This window comes from Durio zibethinus, chromosome 12, assembly GCF_047325235.1.
Source record: "Durio zibethinus cultivar Kanyao isolate XHJ-2024 chromosome 12, ASM4732523v1, whole genome shotgun sequence".
NCBI classification, from domain to species: Eukaryota; Viridiplantae; Streptophyta; class Magnoliopsida; order Malvales; family Malvaceae; genus Durio; species Durio zibethinus.
Genome location: NC_143173.1, coordinates 938,125 through 965,609, shown reverse-complemented (window position 1 = coordinate 965,609; position 27,485 = coordinate 938,125). Strand labels below are relative to the sequence as shown.

Sequence of the window (27,485 nt, the reverse complement as noted above, 5' to 3'; positions counted from 1 at the left end):
AATCATAATCAAATCAATTTAAACAAATAAATATTAAATGAATATAAAAGAACATAAATTATATACATTAACCTTAAAATAAGTTTAAGATAAAAAAATAAAAATATAATTTTATTAGTATTATTATAAATGAACAATAGATAAATAAATTTTAAACGAATTTATTTATAAAATTAAATGAATTGAATAAACTTTTATTTATATTCAATTCATTTAATAAATAAATATAAAAATATTATTTAAAATCATTTATTAATCTTAATAAATAAATATAAACAAATAAAAACTAAACTTATCTATAAATAATTTGTCGGAACCTATTCGTTATGCCCCTATTCGATACTAGTATTTATTAGTACTCATTTTAATCATGCCAAAGAACGACGTTACCCTTTTTGCATTATATCATCAAGATTCGAGACTGAGATTTTTATACTCTATAGTCTTATGCCTCCAAATCTCTCCAAAAGAATTTGCACCCGACATTTTACTTCTACGGACACATGCATTCACTGCCAAGATTCAGCTGCCTGCCTCTCTTAAACCTCAAAAAACCAATAGCCTCACACCATATCAAACAAATCCATGCCCAGTTAATCACCAATGCCCTCAAAGAACCCTCCTTTTTTACCAAACTAATTGAAAGCTACTGCTTTTCACCCTCTCCACTAAATACCCAATATGCCCATTTGATATTCAAACACTCTGAGACCCAAAGTTTGTTCCTTTTCAACACTTTATTAAGATGCAGCCAACCCAAGGACTCAATGTATACTTTTGCCAACTGGGTTTCAAAGGGGCACTTAGTTTTTGATGATTTCACTTTTATTTTTGTGCTTGGAGCTTGTGCTAGGTCACATTCATTATCAACGTTATGGTTAGGGAGGCAAATTCATGTAAAAGTTTTGAAATTTGGTGTTATGTCAAACCTTTTGGTAAGGACTACATTGATTCATTTCTATGCAAATAACAAGGATATTTTGTCAGCAAGAGGAGTGTTTGATGAAATGGCTAAGAGAAACAGTGTTACATGTAACGCCATGATTAAAGGCTATTGTTCACAAAGGGGGAGAGCCACGGAATGTTGTAGAGAAGCTTTGATGCTGTTTAGAGATATGTTAAACGACGTTTCTGGGGTGAATCCTACTGATACTACCATGGTTTGTGTCCTTTCAGCTTGTTCTCAATTGGGAGAGCTTTACAGTGGGGCTTGTGTTCATGGTTTCATAGAGAAGACAATTTTTGGGCCTGTAGATGATGTTTTTATTGGAACTGGTCTTCTTGACATGTATGCAAAATGTGGGAACATTTATAGTGCTTTATATATTTTTAGGCTAATGAGTGTGAAAAACGTTTTGACATGGACTGCCATGGGAACTGGGTTAGCTGTTCATGGGAGAGGGAAAGAAGCATTGGAGCTGTTGGATGCAATGGAGGATTCTGGTATTAAACCCAATCCAGTGACTTTTACTAGCTTGTTTTCAGCTTGTTGTCATGCAGGGCTTGTTGAAGAGGGACTTCATTTATTTCACAATATGAGTAACAGGTTTTGTCTTGCGCCTCAGATACAACATTATGGTTGCATCGTTGATCTTTTAGGCAGGGCAGGACATCTTAAAGCAGCCTATGATTTCATTATAGAGATGCCAACAAAACCTGATGCCATACTGTGGAGGAGTTTATTGAGTGCATGCAATGTTCATGGAGATGTTGCAATGGCTGAGAAGGTGGGGAAGATTCTGTTTCGGCTTGAGCCACCACAGAGTTCTGTACATATGCCTGTTACTAGCGAGGATTATGTAGCTTTATCAAACATTTATGCTTCAGCTGGAAAGTGGCAGCAAGTGGAGATGGTAAGAAAGAAAATGAAGTTAAAGAGAGTAGAAACCAAACCTGGAGGTAGTTCCATACAAACCATCAGCAAAATAGTTGATGTGGGAAGTAGCAAAATAGTTGTTTCTGATAAAAATGAGGCAATGAAAGAATGAAGATGAAATTACAGTAGAGACTGGAGAGACTAACCAATGAATGGATTCAGTATTTATGCATTTTCAACCATGATTCTCCAGCTGATTTTTGTGCAGATAGAAAGCCACCGAAATAGAATAACATGAAATCCTAAGAGGCGATAGAATGAAACACCGGCAAGGAAGATGGAAATATTGCCCCTTCATCAGCAGAATAGCGTCTGAAATAGACTTAATAGATTGCCAAGATTTTTGCAGAATGCTAGTCAAACGATAATAAAGGATTTAACAATTAACATAATCTTTCTCTTTCTTTTTATGCCTCTCCCTCGTAACAAATATCAGGATTATTGGTGATTTGCATTCTATAATTCCCATTAACAATATTTTTACATTGCCACAGTTGCCAGTTAATATTTTACCATTCAAAAGGTATATCACGAGAGAAACTGTAGCATCACCCTGTGAAGAGGGAGGGATTGGTGCAAGAGCTAGTGGCCTAAAGAAATGGATTCTCCCATGGGTCCTATTTAACATGTTATCCAATATAAGGAGACAAGCACGTTCAAACGTAAGTCTTTCTATCCTTTGGTAGGACAGAACCTTATGATCCCAATCGCAACTATGTTTACCTAGCAACAAGGTTTGCTTAGTAAATTTTTTTTTTTTTTAACAAAAGAACACATAACCCGAGGATAGAGAAAAAAGGTGCCGGTGTGACATTTTAAAGGTGTTTGAATTTAAATCATAATTTTGAAAGGATGAGCCTTTATCTTTTTACAAGGGATGATTTTATTTTAAACTTTCTTGGGTGGCAAGTTATTACATTATTATTCAAAATTAATCTCAATCATTCTCTAAACTATACATTTTAAAGTAGTTTCCAGTTTCGAATGTACATATCTACATTTTATCATATAAATTGTCATGTAAATCTAAAAATTTTTAAACCCGAAATGATTCGAACAGAGGCAAAAATTAAATACACTCGTTGTTGTGAGTGTCAAAACATCTTTTATCGACTGAAAATTTAAGACAATACCGTATTACTCTTGAATGAAATAATCATGATAAGAAATCAAGTAAAATTCAACCAATTAAGTCATAACAATCTCTTTTACATCAACTATAACATGGGCTACAACTAGAACCAAGAGCAGACTTGAACTGGAATATGATGAAATAATCAGTTTCTGCTGAGAAATTTATTTATATTGTTCTTGAAAGAGTTGAAACTCTCATCTGAGATTTTGGAACTCAATAAATACAACATACATAAGAGATAAGGAAACACTAAAATGGAGAGGTTATTGGAACTGCAACAAGCATAAAAAATCAATCACATGGAAGTACATTGATGATATACCATGTGTTGGTGTATGATATAGCACAGAATTTGCAGCTACATCAGCTTGGTCCTATACCATAATTGGTTATTTGATAAGCAGACCGGTCGGACATAGTTAATACCTTCCAGATGCAACCGATTCAGCAGCAAAAAGATACTTCACACGTGAGAGAACAGAATCATGAGCAGGATCATAAGGATGATCTTTGGAAGGGATTTCCAAAATTGCTGGAACTGGCTTATTGTAGCTATCAACTAAAAACCTTATCATGTTTGCAACCTGATAAGAGTTGGAAGAAGAGTTAGATTTCTAAACTGATAACAGCTTTGAAGTAAACCCAAGAATTGCAATACATGGTTCGCTTCTGGTAGATAAAACAACTCTATGCTTAACAGGCTACTGTCAAACTTCCTTTCCCAATTACCATTTGACTACAGCTAAGCAGGTAACTTGAATTGCCTGACTTACCACAGTGTCCAGACCTGTTAACGGTTCTAAGAAGCATGACATGAAAATTAGGATAAAGGGATCATGCAAGAGGTATTTTAAACTGCTTTGATTCCTTTTGCAACAAGTCTTGCTATGCTTGGAAAGATGAAATTGAAAGAATGGATTTGGATTTGATTTGTTATATAAATTGAACGAATGAAATTACACACTAAGAACAAATAAGTTAAAGATTCAATATGGTTATATATTTGAAAGGTATAAAAAAATGAAGTTCAAATTCACCACTAAATAGCCATCCAACAAATCCATAAACTTGAAAAATAATCATGAAAGTTACATTTACATATGCTTCATCACACAAGTTACACTAAATTTGAAATCCCAATCCCTTCTTTTAGATCCAAGTTTCCAAACACAGCCTTAAAGAATTAGTGACAATTGATTTATATATTATGTATCCCACCATCATGGTCATCGAAAGAGATAAATCACGTTGATACCATTAGACACAAAAATGTATGTGCAATAACTTACATATTGACTGATCAAAATAATTGCAATATCATCCTTTGTGGTGAACTCTTTGAATGCATCTTCAATTGCTTTCACTGTTGTTTCTGAGCAGAAACATCAAACTATTATTAGCTAAAAGAATCAAGGCAGGCAGAAGGCATACATTGAAAGTCAAACATAAATATGACACAAGCAAGTTATATTGAACAACAGTCTGAAAAACATTAATTTCATTGCCTAATGAAGTACCACGTTACCATCCACCATCTAACATTCTTCCTTTGGAAACCATACTTTTCAAAACACTTTAAAGTTTAAACAAGCCTCTAAGCATCCTCTGGTTCGACAATGCAATTCCAGGAAAAGGAATCGCTGACGTGAGCCTAAATCACAATCTGAAAAGCTGATAATCCAAACATGTGGCCACAAGTAATATTTGGCACTCATCCTCATCTCAAGAGCAACCTTATGGGAGTTCCATTATATCAAGAATGCATATAAAGCTCGGAACCATCCCTTTGAAAGTTGCGAAAAAGAGCAGCACAAGTGAATTACACCTATTAGATTGTAAACTTCTGGCCAGAAAACATGGCAGCTACTAACAGCTTGGTGCCACAAGTAATACTTGGCACGCATCCTCATCTCAAGAGCAACCTTAAGGGTGTTCTATTATATCAAGAATGCATATAAAGCTCAGAACCATCCCTTTGCAAGTTGCGAAAAAGAGCAGCATGAGCGAATTACCTATCAAAATGTAAACTTTAGACCAGAACACATGGCAGCTGATAACAGCTTGGTGCCACAAGTAATATTTGGCACTCATCCTCATCTAAAGAGCAACCTTATGGGAGTTCCATTATATCTAGAATGCATATAAAGCTCAGAACCATCTCTTTGCAAGTTGCAAAAAAAGAGTAGGTTGAGTGAATTACGCCTAACAGAATGTAAACTTCAGACCAGAAAACATGGCAGCTGCGTTGTTAACTCAATTCCATAGGATGTCTCATCTTATGATTCATGATCTAATTGCATATGTTCAACAGTGAAGTACTATCAACTAAAGCCTACTTAGCTTTGGTCAGCTAATAGAGTAACAATAAGCATAGCAAGGAATCAGAAAAAAACTTAAGAAAATTCAATAAAAAAACTATAAATAAAAAAACTAATAACAAGAAAAAAGCTAGTAAATTAATTAAAAAAAAAAGAAAAAAAAAACCATACTGGAATCGACGATCAAATAGTTGGTTTTTCTCCTTAAATCCACATTTCCAACTCCAGCCATCAAAAATCCAGTTACAGTATCCTACACCATATGAAACAAAAATATTAAAATAAAATATCAAAATTATGCTAAAAATTAAAAAAAAAAAAAAAAGAATTTTCGTTCACCTCATCAGCAATCATAGCAATTAGAGCTGAGTTGCTTGTTGGAATTTGAGCTCTTCCCGCCATTTCTTGAAAAAAAAAATCTTTAGAGCTCCAGAATTTTAAAAATAAAAAAAAAACCCATAAAATTTGGCTTTATTTATTTCTTTTTGTTTTTTCATTTCCTACTGCTCGATTTTTTCAGCATCCAAACGAAATTATTCTAAATAAATTTGATAAGATAAACGATTATTAAAGAAAATTTTAAAAAAAATACAGATCGAACCTTTTTTCAGAGCTTCGAATCCTCACGAAAGACGGAGAGAATTTGATATTATTTTCATTTTTTCTTTTATTTTCCATATTTATACTTGAGCTGAGCCAATTTTTTCTTGGGTTTATTGGGCTTAAAACCTAACTTGAAATTTGTTGGGCCTTAAATTATTGGCCTAAGCCTAAACTTTGTTGGGCTTAATGTGATAGTTTAAACCGCAAATTTTTGTTAGATTTAATTTTTTTTAGCGATAAAAAATTTTTAGGGATGATTCAAGTATATTTATTTAGGTTGATTTAATAAATTTATAAGAAATTATTTTTTTATAACCTTGATTTTATTATAAAATATGTAGTCTCTAAATTATTTTTGTTACTTAAATTTGTTTTCAAGTTTTTAATAATAATATTAATTTTCTATTTATTTACTCATTATTTTTTCCTTTACATAGTTAAAAAAATGAAAAAAAAATATTTAATATCAAAAAATATTAATTTTATTTAATTTCTGGCATGTAATCATTTTTTAATAATAAGTGAGTTTATTTTACTATAGAGCAAGTGGTGAGTGAAAAGAATAAGATAATATTTTTCTTACAATATTTTCCTTTAGGTAAGAATAATTGAATTTGCACAAGGTCAAATGTAGGCATGTAGGTGTAGGGTATTACCTCAATTATTATGTTTGAAAATTTTATATATGTTTGAAAATTTTATACAATATAGTGATAAAAGTTAAGCTAAAATCCACATTTTTAGTCAGAATCATGTGAAAATGGAGAAGGTATTCATGAAAAAAAAAAAAAAAAAGTAAGAGAGAAAGAATATAGAGGATATGCAATGTGTGGTGGATGGGCAAATCATAGAGATGGAGAAATATTCTCATATGGAAATCATCTTGAATAATTATATAATTATTTATAATGTTTATTGGTTCAATTATTTGGTCACATTATTAGAAATTATTTTCCAAATTATTTAAAACAAAATAAAGTCCAAATCTAATTATCTAATTTTAGTTTTAGACAACAATTCATGCATAATACCAATAATTATGTGATCTGTTGATAAAATATTAAAATTTTAATTTAATAATTAAAATTTAATTTTCAACGATCTCAAATATAAAAAAAAAAAAAAAATTCATGCACAATCTTCGTATATATGAATGACATATAAAAAGAAAGGAAAAACACAATCATATGAAGTTTTATTGTTGCTAATGTATTTTAAGAATATTAATTTTATAATTCTCATCTTATTTGATTGCACTTTGAAGATGGAATTGCATATGTTTAGAGTATGACTTCCCCACTTGTGAGGATTAAAAGAATGGAAGTTCCTTCAATTGCATGATAGAAAAAAAAAGGTTATTTAGATCTAATTTTTCATTTTTATTATATCAAACTAACATCCAACTATTTTTTGCATTTCCACTACAAGAGAGGGCCTTTCCTATGATTGAAAAGTTAGTTTCATTTTTTACCAATATCTCCAAATTGTAGGCACTCTTTCATCGATATTTTTGGGCATGTGTGTCCATAAAAAAGTACTTGATTATAGTACAAATATATGTAATTTTGTGATTTTTATTTTAAATTTAACTTTTATTTAAATTAAGTTTAAAAGATATTACGTTCTTAAAATGTTTTTTAAAACCAGTAATTTTTTAAATTTATCTAACATACATGCTATTTGTGCTAGGACACTTTTGTCTTTGAAACTTTGGTTGGCATTTGTGGCAAAAAAAAAAAAAAAAATCAAAAGTTACAAATCAAAAGCATTTTCCTAGTATACTTGATTATAGTACAAATATATATAAACTTTTATTTATTTAAATTACGATCAAGATATTGCACATTTAAATTTTTTTAAACTCGTAATCTTTTAAATTTATTTAGTATATATAGAAGTATTAATTCAATCGGTTTGATTAATTTTAAACTAAATTATCTAAAATTAAGGCTACAAATAAATCGAACATGAATGAACGAATATATGTTTGTATTTATTCATTTATTTTTAAAGGTGTTTGTGTGCGGTTTATACTCATTAAGAAAATTGATTTGTTCATTTATGTTCGTTCGTTCGTTAAAATAATAGGTTATTAATGTTCAATTTATATTTATTTAATTAAGTTAAATAAGCTCGTTTATGAATATTAAACGAACATATTCATGAACATATATAAATGAACACATTCATAAATAATAAACAAATCATAACCAAATAAATTTAAATAAACAAATCCTAAATGAATATAAATAAACTCAAACAAATATAAACGAACCTTGAAATAGAATTAGGGTAAAGAATAAAAATGTAATGTTATTAGTATTATTATAAATAAATAATAAACGAACAATAAACAAATAAATTTTAAATAAACTGTAAACGAGTTTATTCATACACATAAATGAATGAACAGATAGCTGTTCATATTTAGTTCGTTTAAAAAATAAATATATAAATAATGTTTAAAATCATTTGTTAAATTTAATAAATGAATATAAACGAAAAGGTACCAAATATATTCACGAACAATTTATTGAAAACTTTGTTCATTTATATCCTTATCCAAAATTGTATTAACTGAATTATATTATTTTATTTCATTAACCGAACCAAAATTATGAATTTTGAAAATTAACCAACTGAATTTAATTCAGTTGGTTTAGTTAATTTTTTTGTTTAACAAAATAGTAAATGTATTTAAGTTAAATTATATTTTAAATTCTTAATTTCTCATATTTTAAAAAAATGAAATAAAATTATTCAATAAAATATTCAAATACTAAAGTATTATGTTAAAATTCTAACAAGTTATGAAATTAAGTGATCCATTTAATATATTTTTCGTTTTATACTTAGATTATATGATATTTCAGTTAAAATTTCAGTTAATTTGGTTTTCAAACCAAATTAACCGAAAACCAAAATTCTTCTAAAATATTTACATTGATCGATCGAAATTAATTTGATAACTGATCGATTAATTAAATTAAATGTTTTCAATCGATTAATTCAATTAAAATCGAATTATAAACACCCCTAAGTATACATGGTATTTAATCTATTGCTACTTAGACACTTTTATCTTTGAAACTTTGGTATGCATTTATGGCAAAAAAAAAAAAAAAAAAAACAAAACTCACAAATCAAAAGCATTTTCCTAGTAATTTCCTTGGATCCAAACAAAACAAAGTCTTCATTTCCAAGCTAATTTCTAGGAATTTTCCTAATGTGCAAGGGCAACCGAGCTGCAACCATCCCTTGCCCACAATTTCCTATGGATCAATGAGTCCAAATTTCACAATATGAGGAAAGAATAAAAACAAGAATAGGTCCAAAATAAAAAAAAAATTTTTTTTAAGAATTGTTTTTTTTATTAGTGGTCTTAATATTAAAAAGGTTGGAAAATATCATAAAACTTCCTTTAAAAAAAATAATAATAAGATGATAAGGAAATATATTAATGCCAAAAAATTGACACTTACCAAAAAAGAAATAATCCAAATATTTGTAAAAGAATTCTCGATGGAAAAAGAAAGTAACTTTAATTTTTCCATCTTATTGACATAAAATTAAAAAGAGTTAATAAAATATTAAATTTATATTTGATACATTATCGATATATAAATTTTATACACACTTAGTAAATCAGATGATAATAATTTATTAATAATATAAATGACGTAATAACACCATATTAATGATTAATTATTTTAATTTATGTTATTTTAAAGGTTGATCTTTGTTTGTTAATGAATTGTTATTATTTAATTTATTAATAGTATATAAATTTTATATACTAATAATACATCAAATATAAATTTTAAAATATAATATTAGAAAGTTTAATATATTTAGTAAGTAATACTTTATTAATATGTATTAAATATGAAATATATTTTTTATTTTTATTAAATATATATATTTTTAAATTTTAAATTTTAAATTATGTGACTTTAATATTATTGAAACATTTTTTTGGTTGTTAAATTTCAATTTCTCAATTAAAAAAATTACTAAAAAAAATTGAGGTGCCTTGTTTGATACAATAACAAGGATGCTCTCTTACATTAAATTTCTCTCTCCAAATCTTAGAGAATGCTTTTGAAAAATAAAATAAAAATTATAGACTGATAATAAATAATAAAAAGAATTAGTAGCTTTATGGCTTTCCTCGAGTACTCTTCCCCCACCCTGGTGTCTTTCTGTATATATAGGAGAGAGTTACAGGCTTCACAATCCATACCCGTTCATTTCCAATCCCAAATTTGCTTCCTTTCCTTTCTTGTATAATCTTTTCTCTTCAAAGTTCCAGGCGTTTAACTCTTTTCAGGTATGTATCTTTACTGGGTTTGCCTTGGTTTCTCTTCCACACCCTGTTTCAGTGCTCTGTTTCTGAGGTTGCTTTTCCTCTATTTCCTTTTGTTTCTCATTGCTTCTTTTCATTATTTATGGTTTAACCTTTTCTGGGTTTGTTTTGAATTTCATGTTTATTTATCCTCTGCCTCACATTTCTGGATTCTCTGCTCCCATGCTTTTAGGCTAAGAATTTTTTTTTTTATGGTGCTATTAATTGAACAAAATTTTGGGTTTCAATATTTGTGTTTGTTTTTTCCCATTCTATGTAAAATTTGGAATTTTTGAGTAAATTAAGTGATTTTAGTAGTAGCTTTTGTTGCTTTAAGATCTGCTTGTCATTTCCCAAAAGAAAGGAAAGATTTGCTCGTCAAGATGTTCTTTTTTTAAAAAAAACTTTGTAGAATTGCAGTGATTTGTTTTCTGCATGTTTATTCTGAACTAGGACTTTTGTTTTCATTTTTTTAAAAAATTACATGGCCGATATCGTAAAATTCTTCATCCAATTTGTCTTTACTAGCTAAAGGAATGCATAGAAATGTGAAAGCTTCAATTTTTATGTTCTTAAACTATAATTTTTTCCCTTTTTTGGCTATTACCTTCTTATGATTTTGTTTACATACTTATTTTTTTCTTGATTTTCTCCTAAAAGTGGAGATTTTTTACACTTTTAAGATTGTAGAATTGTTGTAGTATTCTAATTGTTATTTTCTTTTGGATTTTGTTTTGTCCTACTCAAATGGCCAGTATGTAGCAGTAAATTGGTTTTTCATTTGCATCCTGCTTTTGCTCAGAATTCAAGCATAAATTGTAACTAATGGATGTTCATAATTGAGCATATGCAGAATGGGAAGTGCTGATGGAACCAACTATGGCGCTTACACCTATGATGCCTTGGAGAGGGAGCCTTATTGGCCGTCTGAGAAACTCCGAATTTCCATCACTGGTGCTGGTGGTTTCATTGCATCTCACATTGCCAGACGTCTGAAGAGTGAAGGCCATTACATAATTGCTTCTGACTGGAAGAAGAATGAGCACATGACAGAAGATATGTTTTGTCATGAATTCCATCTCGTTGATCTTCGAGTCATGGACAACTGCTTGAAGGTTACCAAGGGAGTGGATCATGTTTTCAACCTTGCTGCCGATATGGGTGGGATGGGTTTCATTCAGTCCAACCACTCTGTCATTATGTACAACAACACAATGATCAGTTTCAACATGCTTGAGGCTGCTAGGATCAATGGAGTTAAGAGGTTTGTTCAATTGGTGTATTATATGTTTGCCTTTTATTTGTTGCAGTTCCACTTTATGTTTACAGTTGCTTTAAAACTTGATATCTTGGTTTGTTTAGGTTTTTCTATGCATCCAGTGCTTGTATCTACCCTGAATTTAAGCAGTTGGACACTAATGTGAGTTTGAAAGAATCTGATGCCTGGCCTGCTGAGGTTTGTTACTCTCAGTCATTATCTACTATTAAATACTCTAATGCTTGATGAGTGAATGTGATATAATTACTGATTTTCATATTTTTAACCTGGGTTTTAGCCTCAAGATGCTTATGGCTTGGAGAAGCTTGCAACAGAGGAATTGTGCAAGCACTACACTAAAGACTTTGGAATTGAGTGTCGCATTGGAAGGTTCCACAACATTTATGGCCCCTTTGGAACATGGAAAGGTAAACTGTTTTGATGAGTGCTTATGTATTTTGTGGCTTTTGGAACATACTAATTTTCTCGCTTCCATGCATCCATCTTACAGGTGGAAGGGAGAAGGCTCCAGCTGCCTTTTGCAGAAAGGCTATTACTTCCACCGACAAATTTGAGATGTGGGGAGATGGTCTTCAGACCCGATCTTTCACCTTCATTGATGAATGTGTAGAAGGTGTACTTAGGTAAAGTTTGGTATTTTTCAAAGCTCCTCCAGCCAAAACTCATATGTGTTTTTGCCATTAACTAGCTGGTTGAGTTCAGTTTGAAATTACTATTCTATTTTTTGAATGTGAAAAATACTTTTTTCTTATTGATCAACCTTTTTTTAATTAATACCTTCAGATTGACGAAGTCAGATTTCCGTGAGCCTGTGAACATTGGAAGTGATGAGATGGTTAGCATGAATGAGATGGCAGAGATTGTTCTTAGCTTTGAGGATAAAAAGCTTCCAATCCATCATATACCTGGTCCAGAGGGTGTCCGTGGTCGTAATTCAGACAATACATTGATCAAAGAAAAACTTGGTTGGGCTCCTACAATGAGGTTGAAGGTAACTGAATTATGTTATCACACATGATTTCCTTAGTTTAAAGATTCTTCATGACCTCCAATTTTCGCAAATGTTGTGGTTGCTTCGCCAGTAAAGATAATAAATGGACTATGTACAGAAAAGTAGAAGAGTCCCAAGTTATCCCTTTCACCGGTCATTGCCTAGTTTTTATCAAGTGCTTCTTTCGCTTTTGGAGTATCTGAATTTACTGTTTTTTAGGATGGGCTGAGAATTACATACTTCTGGATCAAGGAGCAAATTGAGAAAGAGAAGGCTCAAGGCATTGACCTGTCTATTTATGGTTCATCAAAGGTGGTTGGAACTCAAGCACCGGTTCAGCTGGGCTCACTTCGTGCTGCTGATGGCAAAGAATGAAGTAGTAAAGCTTGTGTAGTTTCTTTAAAGCCAAGTTTTATTATGGTATAGCTATGCTAATGGCATTGAAAAGGAATGCATCAACCAATATCAGGTTGGCTATTTATTTTTGGTATTTAGTTTGTGTGTTATGGTCATCATCAAGGGGTGGCATGCTGTTGTAAGATGATATGCTAGGCTTAATAGCCTTTAAATAATGAAATTCGTTTCTTGGCTTGAGCATTGATTCATGCTGACTTTGTTCTTGCAGCCATTTTTGTGTTAATTGTCATATGGTAGAAAACCATTGTTCCTTCAGCTATTTTTCATGGTTTATATGAATTCAGTGGTTCATCTTATAGCAGTGAAGTTGCGCTATGCAAATCAAGGGGAACAAACGTGGTTGAACTGAACACTGGTGCATTATAGCCCACCTTGGCTTAACCGGTGGTCCCTTGTATGTTTCTTACCATGGATTACAATTGCTAGAATAAGTTAATACTGATCATCATCCTCCACATTTTCAAGGAGACCAAAACATGAGGGGCATAATATTCTAAAACACAATATTGTTTCCTTTTTCTTTTTTCTTTTCCGTTCTTGACTGCCATTTGATCTCAAGTAACTTACTTCCGTCCAGGTCAAACTTGTTTGACAGCTTGAGCTGGCCATACTCATTGTCATGATTTAATGTCTTAATTCTAGATGGTGAGAGCTGATAGCTCTTTTTAAGTCATCTGAATCCATGGTTCAAAATTTGTTGAGGATAATACCTGACGTGGCCAAGTGCTAATCTCACAACAAAAAATAGGGAGGCCACCTTGTTCACGTGGTAGCATACTGATGCCAGTTGCTTTTCATTGAAAGGCAGAAAATGACAGAATATTCAGCTATTGCCAATAGGTTTGAGCCCACCATTTGTGGGGCCAAAAAGCAACCGGCATGTGGTGATTCTTGTAATAGTCCTTTTGATTGTTGATAAGTAGTAGTGTAAACCACTCTAATCTCTGCTTGTCCTTCACTGCCATAGCAACGCACATCACTTATCAGCTGTCCTTCTTTGTCGTTATTCTGCACATGTTTCTTACATTTTTTACCCCTGCCAACCGAAAAAACGTAGCATGATGAGTCACTATCCTAAAATGAATTACTCAATAGATCTCAGAATTTATCTGATCGCCAGCATCTTTACCACTTGGCCAACAACCCTTCATTAATTGGTGCCCTAGCTCAAATTTTTGCAATGTAGAATTCTGCTCCATAGAATTTCATCTTCAGTAACTTGTTCTTGGAACAATCGATATTTGCATTCCTGAAGTGCAATATGCTCACCTTGCCTACTCTTTGGAGCGGTGGAGCTCTCAATACAGTTGATGTACCCTGTCTATCTGTACTGGAGCTCTTGACGTGAAGTCGGACAGTAAAGTTTAACTGAAATGTTTAAACTGAAAGCCATAAGAAATTACCCTTGTGTCTGAAAACTTGATAATTCTTATCAAAAGACAAGTCTCCTACTGCAAAGGATCAGCTATAAGAAAAGGAGTTCTGTCACCAGAGATAACGGTGAAGCCATGTAGATATAAAACCTCCCTTTTTTTTCCGACTGAAAATGGTTCAAGATGTTAAGTAGCAATTATATGTAGAAATTGAAAAAGTGAATGCTCTCCATATTACAACAACAGAAGAAAGGAAAAGACAAACTCATGATCTACCTTTTTTAGCTTAGAACCATTGACAGGTTGCAAATATACAATCCAAAGACCAAAACCTGCAGGGATGTGCTACAACATTTGAGAAAAATTGTCCCTCTGCACAGAGAAAAATACACTTTTTGGTAAATATAATCTTTTTAAAATTATTTTAAGGGCGTATTATCTCACATACATATGGTTTTTGAAGTGTTTCCATAACATTAGAGTCCTAGTCGACAAGTGATTATAATTATCATATGATAATAGATTCTTTAAAATTAGGGGTTATCATAATTCAATTTTAATCAAATTATTCGATTGAATCGATTTAATTCGATTAATTAATCGACATGAAATTAATTTCAATTAATTATTAAAAATAATTTTAGAAAAATTTTGGCTTTTGATTAATTCGATTTGAAAATCGAATTACTCAAAAATTTTAACTAAAATATTATAAATTTTATATATAAAACTAAAAATATATGAAACTGTCAATGTCAATGCAAATTATTAAAGTTTTTAACTTAATATTATGGTGTTTGAATAATTTTATTCAATAATTTTATTTAATTTGTTTCATATATGAGTAAATAAAAATTTAAAATAAATTTAATTTAAGATATTTAATTACTCCGTTAATTAAAAAATTAATCGAATCAATCAAATTAATTTCGGTCAATTAATTTTTGAAACTAAAAGATTTATTTGATTAAGGAAAATAAAATAACATAATTTTGTTAATTGAATTTTAAGTAATTCAATTTAAAATTAACCAAATCACTTTAACTTAAAATATTTGTAAAGCATATGATTTGGACTTTCTTGGAGCAGTAGTGTTTTGTTGGGCAAGCAGAGAAATCATGGCAGCCCAAGGAGGAAAACGCCTGGAAAACAATAAGGATAATTGGCCTAAAGATCTCCTTTCAATCTTGGCAACCCTTCCTGCCAAGTCTTTGTTAAGACTCAAACAAGTTGATGAAGGAGGCCAGGAAAGGTTTTCAACCAAGTTCTTTGGATATCTATCATCTTCCACCTCATGTTTATTACATGTCGAATTCTTTGTGATGGAATTCTTTGCTTCTTTGGGAAAACCAATGTCTTTGTTTACAATCCAGGAACCAGAGAGTTTCGGATTCTTCAGATTTGAAAGGAGGGATCCTCCCTTTCTACTTCCTACTCTTTTGATTGCTTTGGTACGTATTTTCTCCCCTTGTTTTTATGTTCAGATAGATTGAAAAAAGGGGTGTTTATTAGATTTTGTAAAAATCTGGAGGATCTTCTTTCTCCCTTGATTTTGGAATTTGTAGTTGATTTGCTTGGGATGTTTCTCCCAAATTCGAATGCTATTTGAAGTAATAAAGCTTCAGAGTTCAGATTATCAACGTGCAAGCAAACTTCTATTCCACGAAGATCAACAAATAAAGTTCAACATTAATTCACTCTAAGCTATGTTCCACAGACATTTCTTCAGGCCAACAATTTGTCATTAGTTTCTCAATAATGATCTTCAATGCAGGAGCACTCACCCCACATTTCTGATCCGCGAAGCAAGATTTGCCTTCCTCAGCTGCCTTGCAAAGCTGTGGATCTAACGGAACCTTTCCGAGGAAGGGTACTCCCATCTCCCTACACATCTTTTCTGCACCACCAGCACTGCTATCAAAGACTTCACTGACGGCAACGAGATCTAGCATTTCTGGTGCTTTCTCCCTCATGTACTCTATAACCTTCTCTGTGACGTCTGTGTGTTCACCATTCTCTGTCATCCTCAAAAACCTGAAATCCGTCAACAGCTGACACAAGCCACTCATATTCTCAACAACCCCAAGAACTGGTAATCCAACCTTTTTGCAGAAACTGACTTCTTTTCGCACATCGATCAAAGAGACCTGCTGTGGGGTAGTGACGATTATTGCTCCATCTATTCCAGTATTCTGAAGGAATTGGACAATTGAGATGTGCTCATCAGAGGTCCCAGGTGGGGCATCAACAACCAGAAAATCAAGATCTCCCCAATGTACATCCTTAAGGAATTGCTTGATGAGCCCATTTTTACGTGGTCCTCTCCAAATGACAGCTTCATCAGGGTTGGGGAGCATGAAACCAATTGACATGACCCCAAGGTTAGATTCAACATAGACAGGAGACCAGCCAAGGTTGCTCTGGTGAATGTCTTGACCTTCTAGACCAAGCATCTTTGGAATGCTTGGACCACATATATCAATGTCCAGAAGACCGACCTGTAAGTCCTTAGCGGCTAGTGCAAATGAGAGCTGGGCGGAGAAAGTGCTTTTGCCAACTCCTCCCTTCCCTGATAAAACCAGTATCTTATGCTTAACAGTAGCCATCCTTTCTGCAATTGCTACCAAGTCTGCGGAATGTAATGCATCAAACGCAATATCTCAGATAACAGATTTATAAGACAGATAAAGGTAGCAAAACATAAGACGATTGGCTAATCATGAATGCACCATCACAAATGGAAAATCACTAATGGTTAAGGCAATTATATGCAAGGTTCTTGATATAGATCATTATGGAAATTGAAAGATGAACAATGGAAACCAAAAATAGTAATAGGAAGGAGGCCTGAGTATAATTTTCACAACTTTCTGCACAGTAAAATTGAAAAAAAAAAGTTTGTAAAATACAAGCACAAAATTAGCATCCTCTCCCCTCACTTCATCTCAGTTCGATCAAGGGGGTGACAATATAAGTTGGGTCAAATCGAGCTATTAGACTCCGTACTCAGGTGAAAATGCGCATTCAGTTGTGCCAATCTCCAATTTCTTCACTAAGACTAGCACATTATTCTTATGTTTATGACTACTATCAGCACATGATCATTGAAGACTAATTTCATCATCTGATTAGCACTATGACACCAAGAAACAAAAAATTTAAGCTTCAAGTGCACATCATGATTAATCTTCCTTAGCAACACATAATTTTGGTCCAACAAGGAATTAACCCATATTTGACTAAGTGTATCAGAAGTCTCCAACCTTTCTCTTCTCATTCCCAAATAGGCAAACAACTGAGCTCTATTTAAAACATACTAACAAGTTCCTCAAATATAAACATAAAAATCTCCTAAAATCGATTCTGTAACATCAATTTTAACAGTTCTAGCTCATCCAGACTAAAATTTTCACTAGAAATTCAAAACAACCCCAAAGTTCTAGTCATAAAAAAATCACTAAAAGCTGTATTGAAGTACAGATATAATAAACATGGGGAAAGAGCAAACCAGGGTCAGGGCCCTTAGGGGCAGTGGCACAAACTTGTTGATTGGGGCAACCTTGGCAGGCGTCGGATTTGCCCGCTGACTCTGAATCAGGACCGGGGCAATCTGAAGAGAATTTGAGGAAAATTAAGGAGGAAAACACAAATCATGAAAACCAAGAAGACCCGAGAAAGAGGAAGAAAAGATAAAGAAAAACATACGTTCATTGGCGTTTTCTGGGATTTCTCCATTCTCCATGGCTGGTGTTTTTGTTTTGAAGAAAAAAGAGAGCTTTGCTGAAGGCAACGACTGTCAACCTGTATGGTTTCAATTAGTTTTAGTAAGCAACAACTAAAAATTAATCCAAACTAAATTTGGAAAAAGGGTTCATTTTCTAAATGATCAAATTGGCTTGTAATAAGGGGTAAAAATTTTGAAAAAACTAAAAATTAAAAATTAATTTAAAATTATAGTATTTGATTTGGTTTGGATGATTTGTTTTTATTAAGTTTAATATTATATATATATATATATATATATGAGGTTGAATTATATTTTGAATAAAAAAATCAAAGAATTATATTTTTATTAATTTATATATTTTCTATAAATTTTTATAAAATAAAAATAATTATTTTATATTTAAATCTATTAAATATATCAAAAATTATATTAAAATAAAAAATTTAAAAATAAAAAATTTAAATTTAAAAACCAGAAATTGATAAAATTTAATTCAATTCAATTCATATCATATAAAAACTCAATTCAAATTCAAATTAAATTTTAAAAATTTATATATTTTCAAAAAAAAATTAAACCTAATTCAATACGAATAATTATGACTTTTGAATGTAAAATACTTTGATTCCTTCTGAGTCTTCTTGGATTCAGTTTTTTCATGGGTTTTATTGGTGGGCTATGTTGTTGTTTCTAGGCCCTTGGTCTTGCCACCACGAAGGGCAGCTCGGCCCTTCTTTTGTACTTAGGTCCCTCTAAAATATGGGTATAGTTTTTATTACAATCCCGAATACAGATTGAAATGCTTATTACCGGCATCCATGGAGTGCCGTATCTTTGCTGGCTATGGCAGGAAGAGAGTGTTAAGTACTAGTAAACCTCCATGAAGCATAGGACAATGGCAATTTTAACTTGACTTCTGTTGGCCAAGCATTGCCTCGTCAAACAATAATTTGAAATTTCAACTGCCTTCCTTGGCTTTATATGGGAATTTGTACAAGAAACTCCTACCTTAATTCATGGAACTCTGACGTAAAAAGGGCAGCAAATGTAGACAGGACAGCCCATTGCTTGGCAATCAAGGTTTCTCTGTGTTTTTTTTACCAAGTCTTTTGCCTTTTGATGTTAACAGTTGTGGAAATTGTTGCATATGGGGTGACATATCTAGTGGCGTCATCAAGTTGATTGTAAAACCTAATCCAGATTCTGGATATGACAAAAGTTTCTTATATATATACACTATAAAGATCAGTTACAGTCATCTGTCTCCTACAGCTTTCACTTGTTGCTTTTTCAGCTGTACACTTAAAGAGAGGCATTGATTTAATAACAAAAGAACCCTAGAAAGGAACAAAACGGAAAACATGACTGAGGAGCAGCAGTGTGTTCAGATGCCTAGAGTGAAACTGGGAACTCAAGGGCTTGAGGTAACATGTTTTGTTCTCGAGTTGCATAGCTATGTTTATGAGCTGATATGCTTTCAATTCTGATAAACTTTTACAACTGTTCCTAAGCTTTCAAGTTTTAATCTCTTGAAAACATGCTTTTTGCTCAAACTCAACATTTTAAACTAAATCAGAGTTTAACTTTCAATCAAATTCACATCGTTTTCGTGCTCAAAACAGTATCTCCCTGTCATTTCTGTTGTAAACTCTATTATTTGGTAGGTCTCCAAGTTGGGATTTGGCTGTATGGGACTATCCGGATTCTACAATGATCCTGTTCCTGATAATGTTGGTATATCAATCATCAAGCACGCATTCGACAAAGGAATCACTTTCTTTGATACATCAGATATCTATGGACCCCAAATTAATGAAATATTGGTTGGAAAGGTAACATATTTGTCGGAATACCAGTAGAGTATTACGCTTTAGAGTTGAATTGATAATTTGATATGATTTCATTAAGTACTTGCTTTATTTCACTTGTATTGTAGAAGCAATTCATCAACCCGTAAAAATCAATATCTTTTCAGGCATTGAAGCAACTACCGCGAGAAAAGGTACAGTTAGCCACAAAATTTGGTATTGTAAAAGTGGATGCTGCAGCTGGTTTCATAATAAATGGTACACCTGAATATGTCCGTGCCTCTGTCGAGGCTAGTCTGAAACGCCTTGATGTGGAATACATCGATCTCTACTATCAGCACAGGATCGACACCAAAACACCAATAGAGGATACTGTAAGTGCTGTAATATACCATAAAGCATCCTATATTTCCTTTGTTAGCTGTCTGAACTTAAAAATAAGGTATTTGTACTTGTTTCTGTCTTAGATGGGAGAACTCAAGAAGTTGGTGGAAGAGGGAAAAATAAAGTACATTGGTTTATCTGAAGCAAGCCCTGAAACTATAAGGAGGGCACATGCTGTTCATCCCATCACTGCTGTACAGATGGAGTGGTCGCTCTGGACTCGTGATATTGAGGAGGAAATAGTCCCCCTTTGCAGGTTTCCTCAAAAACCCACATTGTTCTTGGTGAAAAATAATATATTGAATCATTAAAAGTATAGGTTACCTGTTAGAACTTTGTTTTTGATGTTATATTGTATTTCTTATTGTAGTAAAGGTGAACTATCCTATGTTACCCGTTGTTTCAGAAATTGTGCCTTTTACTTCTTGAGACCAAGACATGAGAATTACCTAATTAAATGTGTTCCTGTAATGCAGGGAACTTGGGATTGGGATAGTTCCATATAGCCCTCTTGGTCGTGGTTTCTTCGGTGGCAAAGCAGTTGTGGAAAGTGTGCCTGCAAATAGTTTTCTGGTATGGAAACTCATTTATTTATGTCTTTAATCTATTCTCAATCTTGCATAGATGCAAGCCTTCTAATTGGTAAAGGTAACTTCTTTTTTAAGACACATCACCCGAGGTTTCAAGGAGAAAACTTGGACAGAAACAAGAACTTATATTTGCAAATAGAGAAGTTGGCTCAAAAGCATGGATGTACCACTTCACAACTAGCACTTGCCTGGGTTCTTCATCAAGGTGATGATGTGGCACCTATTCCTGGTGAGTCACATGTTCTATTTTCAACATCCATTTTACTCTCTTTGATAGCAGGCAATACCAGATATTTCAACAACATCACAGCAGAATTCACATCATTTGCCTTGTCTGTTCAGATGTTGCATTAAAAACATGACTTTTGAACCTTGTTTTCACGTTCTTATAGGAACAACCAAGATAAAAAATCTTGACAGCAACATTGATTGTCTAAGAGTGAAGCTCACAGAAGAAGATTTAAAAGAGATTACCAATGTGATTCCCATCAACCAGGCAGCGGGACCTCGAACACTAGATAGTTTTTTACAGGTCTCATGGAAATTCGCTAATACACCCCCAAAGGACAACAAGATTTAAAGTAATTAGGGATGCATGGTTATGCCTGCAGCAGAATATGATGCATCTGGTCCATGGACTCTCCAGCAACTGAAGCCATTAAAGGACTAGAAGTTTGCATTGATAAGTTACTAAGCTTACATAAAAAAATATATAAAAAATAAGAAAAAAAAAAAGAAAGAAGGGTTCAGTGAATGCAGTATCCATAAATAGGCTAATACTGTTTTAAACGTGTTAGACACAAAATAAACATACATGAATTGCGAGGTTTAGCTACCTACTTGGCTGTTGAATGCATGTACTTGTCTGGTTTTTCTGTATGTGCTTAGTTACCAGCAATCTTGCTCAGGATGCTAGTTTAAGAATGTTTGCTTTACTTGATGCTATTTATTCTTCTCCATCTTTGCTTTTCTCTCTTTACAACTTGCTGCAACCATATATTACAAACCATTGCATCAAATGGAAGAAAATTTATGGCAAAGAAAATGAAAAATTATAAAAAGCACCATTGTGTAAAATGCCAAAAAAATTACAATGAAAACAATCAGATGAACTGGAAGACTGAAACATCAATTGGATGTAACAGCTGATGAAGTCACATAAATAAAACATTTTTCAGAATTCAGGTAAACAGGATGTTCTATTTTTTTCATCCGAGTCTTTTAAATGGTAAAAAAGAATAAAAAGGAAAAGATAAACAGTGTTATAGTGTCCCAAAACATAAGGGTTCGTCCATCTTTCTGTCTTTCCCTTCAACTCCTTTCAGGGTCAATGCTCCTCAATCTTCTTCAATCCCTTCATGTCTGTCGTTTCCACCCTGCAATACAAACAAAATATGAACAGATTTTACATTGAATATATCTACAACGTAAGCTGGATTGTCTGGCTTCTGCAATAATGAGGGTAAATGTAAATGGATACACCTAGGATGGTTGAAAACTAGGGGAGAATAATTCATTACAGTTTTACTTGTTCTTTTATTCTAATCCCTAAGCCAATCATTATGTTGTGCATTGAAGATAAATGTATATCATTAACCTGAAATAAAATATCGGGGACACTGGGAGAGATTGAAAATTACACAACTACACTAAAAGTTGGCATGATGGGATGAACTTGGTAAATATAAATTGTTGTTTCTTCATGCAGGAAATGTATAGAAATCTATTTTAAAAGTAAACTAAATAACTTTGACAGGGCATCCACTAGAAATAAACTTATAATCAAAGGGCGAGTCAACATTTTAAGTTAAGACCAAATGGTACTCTTAATGCTGAAGGTAAGAGTATGTAACTCATTCAATGGCATTAAAGATGAGAACAAGATAAAGATCCGAGACAATTAAAGCCCAAAGCCTAGACCTAGAACTAACTGGAAAGATGTATAAACCCAACTAGCATAGCATCCAACAGAAGCAACAAAGCAAAAAAATCCTCGAGGTAGATATCCTTGCCTCTAAAGTGATCTCGAAGCTCCTAGTTTCATCTAGTTGCTAATATGCAAAAGGGACAGGATATGCCCTAACAAATTATGTTCACATTATGCTCTGCTTTGCTAGATCAATAGTTTTAGGCAATGCAAACAAGCTCTTGGTTCAAGTAATTTTAGAAATTTGAAAGTTCTGGTGCAAGCAAAGCCAATTTGGTTACACAAGTATTACTCTTTTTCCTTACTAATAAGCTTCAAAGTACTTTGAAAATGAGTTCATAAGTCACCAAAGCATAAGTTCATGCCTTGAACAATATGTAAATCACAAACATATCTCTTGCATACAAAACAAGGAACCACGATATTCAAATTTCTAGGTGAAGGACACATCAGGGCACATTGTGATTGTAACACATGACATAAAATAATGTAGAGTACTAGGAACTAAAACTATTAAAAACTTACGTTGACCCATATAAAGCAATCATCTGAATTTTTGTGGTTTCAGAATCCGACTGATTGTCTTCAATAAATATTGTCAAGCTGGTAAACATAATAAAGTAAAATTAACACTGATTTACTTAATGTTATATTAAAGACTAAATGAAGCACATCAGTGCACAAACTATTAACATACCTACGAACATTCTGAAACTTGACATACTTCAAGACTACTGGTCTCCCCTACAAATAAGAAAAAAAAAAGAGTGAAATGATTTCTTTAAATATGCTTATTACAGAATAGTTTCCTGACAATGGAAAGAGAAACGGAGATGAGGTACCTTTAGATTATCTGGGGATAAAACAGCAGTGTCACTTGGGGGGAAGTCATTGACGTTACTGCAGTAAGTAAAATGAAATACCATCAGTAAAATGATGTGCCTAAAATTGCAAGAATGTAATAAATCCTTCAACATTACCTGAATCCCATATGTTCCTTGTTTGTAAAAAGTTTCACCGTCTTTGGACCTGAAAAGACAACCTTCATCTTAAAATACTACAACAATCAACAGTCTCAAACGTAATTCTACTAGGGAACAATTTGAAGCAAATATTCATCAACCGAATAAGTCAAATAGAATTCGGCTTCAATGTGATTGAGTTCAAGCTAAGATGCATGAATATACACATAAGTAAAGATTTATTTAAAGGTAAACATAAACAAAATTTTACCTTCCTCTTCAGATCCCTTGATAACAATAGCATGTAGTTTAATGACTTGAGTGAAAGGAACATAGATCAGAAGTTGTTCATCTGCATCACTCTCTAGATTCAAGCCTTCATCTTCTCTATAACCCTAATTCATGAGCATAAAAATTAATTATTTCATGACACCACAATTCCCACAAAAGCAACTTAGGTTTGGCAAGATAAATACATGACCTTTATATTGGAAAATAAAATAAAGTAACCCCTAAAATGCCACTGTTTTGAAAAAAGAACTTCCATTAAAACCATGATTTTTCCACACAAAAAAGTAAACTTGTCTCTTTAAATTATTCAATAACAATTGACAATAATAACAAATGACAGTCCACTATTATTAAAGGGAAAAGGGAAGCAGAGAAACAAGAAATAGCTTGAAGAGAGTTACCTGCTTGAGTGCATTGGACAGAGAATGACTGGAGCTTTGATTAAGGCATTCAACTCCAGACCAATCAATAAAGTCCAAGAGATCAACCTATCCATCAAAGAACAAATCTCAATCAAATTCACAAACTGTGCTTTAAAATGTACATAAAAAGCGAATCTTTTCAATTACCCAAAACAAAACTATTGGAAAAGAATAAAAAAACGAGTCTTTTTCAAGCAAAAACACCATACAAAGGACACCCAATTTCCAGATTCCTTGTTTTCCCAACCAAATTTCTCAAGTTTTTCTCGGAAACCAAACAAGGGTATCCAAAAAGGAAGAAACTATGAAGATTTGAAGACTCACTTGGCTTCTTTGAATTGCAGTGGTTGATTCAGCAGCAGACATGGTATACGAGGTTAATGAGATTGCTGCGATTGAAATTTTGTTTTAAGGAAAAAGACGCTGCAGAGAGAGACGGTGGAAAGTTCGAAGTAGAAGGGAGATGTTAAGACAGACTTTCATAGGGCCGCTATTATGGATGAATCCTAGGAAAAGACGAAACTAGAAGGATGTGATACGTTGCCGTTTAAGAGGAAAGTCACGTCTTTGGTCGGATCATTAAAGGACAAATCTTTAACGAAGTTGGATTTTGAGAGCTTTGCTGATCGAACCAAAGGCCCAACACCTCTCTTAAACAAAACAAAGCAACAAAATTTCACCAACCAACAAAATCATCCAACCAAGTGGCCAACCAAACTTCAGAAGTCCCTTTTGCTATCCTTCCATTCCATCTTTAGCCCAAAGTTCACCTAACACCAATAGAACAACACAGACCAAACCAAGCAAAAACCAGCCACTGGCCACAACCCTTCACCAAATCATTCCAACTTCCAATCGCCCCATTTTCACTCGTTTCCTCCCATTCACCAAAAACCAATGGCCTCCTTATCCCTTCAACTCTCCTCCCTCCACCACACCTCCACCATCCCTCTTGTCCTACGCGCCACCCCTCGTTACATACGCACCCCAACCCAGAAACCATTCTCCATCAGGTCCCAATCCGCCCCAGTCCTTTCCCAAGATGATCTCAAAAAACTTGCAGCTGACAAAGCAGTTGAGTCAGTCAAGTCAGGCATGATCCTAGGCCTAGGAACAGGCTCAACAGCAGCTTTTGTAGTTGACAAACTTGGACAACTCCTTACCACAGGTCAACTTTCTAACATCATAGGAATCCCAACCTCAAAAAGAACACAAGAACAAGCTGCATCACTTAACATCCCCTTATCTACCCTTGACATGCATCCCCACATTGACCTTGCTATTGATGGTGCTGATGAAGTTGATCCTAACCTTGACTTAGTTAAAGGCCGAGGTGGTGCACTTTTGCGTGAAAAAATGGTTGAAGCAGCTTCATCTTCCTTCATTGTAGTAGCTGATGATAGTAAGCTTGTTTCAGGGCTTGGGGGAAGTGGTTTAGCTATGCCTGTTGAAGTTGTGCAGTTTTGTTGGAAATATAATTTAGTTAGACTTGAAGGGTTGTTTAAAGAGTTGGGTTGTGAAGCAAAGTTGAGGTTAGTAGGGGATGGTAGTGAAAAACCATATGTAACTGACAATGGGAATTATATTGTGGATTTGTTTTTTAAGAATCCAATAAAAGATGGGTTTGGAGCTGGGAAAGAGATTTCTGCCTTGGAAGGTGTTGTGGAACATGGGTTGTTTCTAGGTATGGCAACCTCTGTTATTATTGCTGGGAAGAGCGGTGTGGAGGTTATGACTAAGTAATAAAGAAAGTGTGTCTGTGAGAAAGAGAGAGGTGAGTTGGAAGTTTGATGTTTGAGGGGATTTTAATTACTGTGGGGGGTGATTTGTTGCAAAATTTTTGGATTTTGATGCTTGTAGAGTAACTGTAGAATGTGCAATAATTGGGGATTTTGGAAATGAAATTGAATTGATCAATGATTATGCAGTTTTATTATTCTTCTTATTGTCTATTTTAGTTTCCATGTTAGATTGTAGTTGTTTCTGACAATCTTCAGTTATGGTTTTTTTTATGGCATCATTATGTTGTTTGTTATTTGATGTTTGAGGTACTTTGATGGTATAATTTGTTGCCAAATTTTGGATTTTGATAATGTGTAGATTAATTGTGGAATGTGGAATAATTAGCATTTGGAAATGACCTTAATTGCTTAATGCTTGTATTGTTATGTGGTTTCTGGAATGGCATAAATTGGTTTTCATGTTAAATTGTGGTCATTTATTTCTGAATTTATTATGAATATCAGTAATGAAACATTGAATATGAGCCCAGGAGCATATGACAGGACATTTTCAGAATGAATTTGTTACCATTGCCCCAGATTTGTTGGTGTCTACCTTTCCATCATGTCATCATCTAAGATTATAGAAATGAAAACATGGTGAATCTTTAAATTAAGAAGCCTGACTTGGTTGTCTTAAATACTGTGTTTCAAGGCTGTAATAAGTTCTTTGGTATCTGCTGTTGTGTAGGAAATGTGGCCATCTACTCATTGTTTGCAACTTTTGCTTAACTGTTTTGTTTATCAATGCTTTGGTTCATTAGCTGAGAAGATTGAACAATCAAGGTAAAGGCATCTTGAATTGATGAGGCCAAAATCTCTGACAGTGGCATTAGTAGCCATACAGTAATATAAAGTCAAAATGTCACATGTTCTTTAGGAATTAGGGTCTTAGATCAGTAAAACATTAAGGGATCCTCATATAAGCTACTGGTATATGTCCGATGAGAGTAAGGGTAGTCATTATTTATGGACAATGGAGATCGACGAGATGGGGGACCTGAAAGGTCAAGGTGGAATCTTTTGCTAGACAAACTTCGATCCTAGTGTATCTTATGTCATTTTTCTTCTCTTTTTCAGGAGACATTGAATGATGGATGAAATAGAGATAGTGTTATGTGACTTAGTCTGAACTCAGAATCAGTTGAAAATGTGAACTCTGAGGCTTTACAAGCAACTTTTATGATGCTTTGAAGTTTATGTAACTGTTCTTGTCATTTCTTCAACTGCAGCTTCCTTTTGTTTTGACTGGAAAA

The 27,485-nt window shown here is 33.2% G+C and overlaps 6 protein-coding genes and 1 pseudogene across 8 annotated transcripts; 4 read left to right on the top strand and 3 right to left on the bottom strand.

Annotated features, from left to right (window-relative positions):
- Positions 1–367: 367 nt before the first annotated feature.
- On the top strand, positions 368–2,121 carry MEF20 (mitochondrial editing factor 20). Its single transcript, XM_022891233.2, has one exon. It carries the CDS (start codon positions 504–506, stop codon positions 1,986–1,988), a length of 1,485 nt encoding a protein of 494 aa, XP_022746968.2. The 5' UTR covers positions 368–503; the 3' UTR covers positions 1,989–2,121.
- A 1,021-nt stretch (positions 2,122–3,142) lies between these two features.
- On the bottom strand, positions 3,143–6,017 carry LOC111296783 (V-type proton ATPase subunit F). The gene is made up of 5 exons (XM_022891234.1): positions 5,931–6,017; positions 5,669–5,733; positions 5,501–5,582; positions 4,301–4,383; positions 3,143–3,595 (listed from the first exon to the last, which is right to left on the bottom strand). Exons 2-5 carry the CDS (start codon positions 5,729–5,731, stop codon positions 3,431–3,433), a joined length of 393 nt encoding a protein of 130 aa, XP_022746969.1. The 5' UTR covers positions 5,732–5,733; positions 5,931–6,017; the 3' UTR covers positions 3,143–3,430.
- Positions 6,018–10,171: 4,154 nt separating this feature from the next.
- Positions 10,172–13,152, top strand: LOC111296990 (GDP-mannose 3,5-epimerase 2). The gene is made up of 7 exons (XM_022891507.2): positions 10,172–10,262; positions 11,131–11,541; positions 11,640–11,733; positions 11,834–11,963; positions 12,047–12,179; positions 12,340–12,547; positions 12,767–13,152. Exons 2-7 carry the CDS (start codon positions 11,132–11,134, stop codon positions 12,920–12,922), a joined length of 1,131 nt encoding a protein of 376 aa, XP_022747242.1. The 5' UTR covers positions 10,172–10,262; position 11,131; the 3' UTR covers positions 12,923–13,152.
- Positions 13,153–15,964: 2,812 nt separating this feature from the next.
- LOC111295819 (cytosolic Fe-S cluster assembly factor NBP35-like) lies at positions 15,965–18,703 on the bottom strand. Of its 2 annotated transcripts, XM_089768929.1 has the most exons (4): positions 18,685–18,703; positions 18,043–18,138; positions 17,846–17,947; positions 15,965–16,966 (listed from the first exon to the last, which is right to left on the bottom strand). In XM_089768929.1, exons 2-4 carry the CDS (start codon positions 18,077–18,079, stop codon positions 16,032–16,034), a joined length of 1,074 nt encoding a protein of 357 aa, XP_089625055.1. In that variant the 5' UTR covers positions 18,080–18,138; positions 18,685–18,703; the 3' UTR covers positions 15,965–16,031. The 2 variants fall into 2 exon arrangements, with proteins under 2 accessions (XP_089625055.1, XP_022745286.2); XM_022889551.2 differs by lacking the exon at positions 18,685–18,703 and having other exon boundaries at positions 18,043–18,224.
- Positions 18,704–19,315: 612 nt separating this feature from the next.
- On the top strand, positions 19,316–21,809 carry LOC111295820 (putative aldo-keto reductase 1). Its single transcript, XM_022889552.2, has 7 exons — positions 19,316–19,488; positions 19,729–19,896; positions 20,040–20,246; positions 20,340–20,512; positions 20,733–20,829; positions 20,922–21,075; positions 21,239–21,809. Exons 1-7 carry the CDS (start codon positions 19,426–19,428, stop codon positions 21,424–21,426), a joined length of 1,050 nt encoding a protein of 349 aa, XP_022745287.1. The 5' UTR covers positions 19,316–19,425; the 3' UTR covers positions 21,427–21,809.
- Positions 21,810–21,954: 145 nt separating this feature from the next.
- LOC111295822 (PITH domain-containing protein At3g04780-like) lies at positions 21,955–24,936 on the bottom strand. Its single transcript, XM_022889555.2, has 8 exons — positions 24,773–24,936; positions 24,428–24,514; positions 24,007–24,130; positions 23,754–23,802; positions 23,616–23,673; positions 23,471–23,517; positions 23,299–23,376; positions 21,955–22,222 (listed from the first exon to the last, which is right to left on the bottom strand). Exons 1-8 carry the CDS (start codon positions 24,812–24,814, stop codon positions 22,174–22,176), a joined length of 534 nt encoding a protein of 177 aa, XP_022745290.1. The 5' UTR covers positions 24,815–24,936; the 3' UTR covers positions 21,955–22,173.
- A 196-nt stretch (positions 24,937–25,132) lies between these two features.
- Positions 25,133–26,400, top strand: LOC111295821 (putative ribose-5-phosphate isomerase 3, chloroplastic pseudogene; annotated as a pseudogene). Its single transcript, XR_016346799.1, has one exon. The product of XR_016346799.1 is annotated as a putative ribose-5-phosphate isomerase 3, chloroplastic pseudogene (transcript).
- The last annotated feature ends 1,085 nt before the right edge of the window (positions 26,401–27,485 follow it).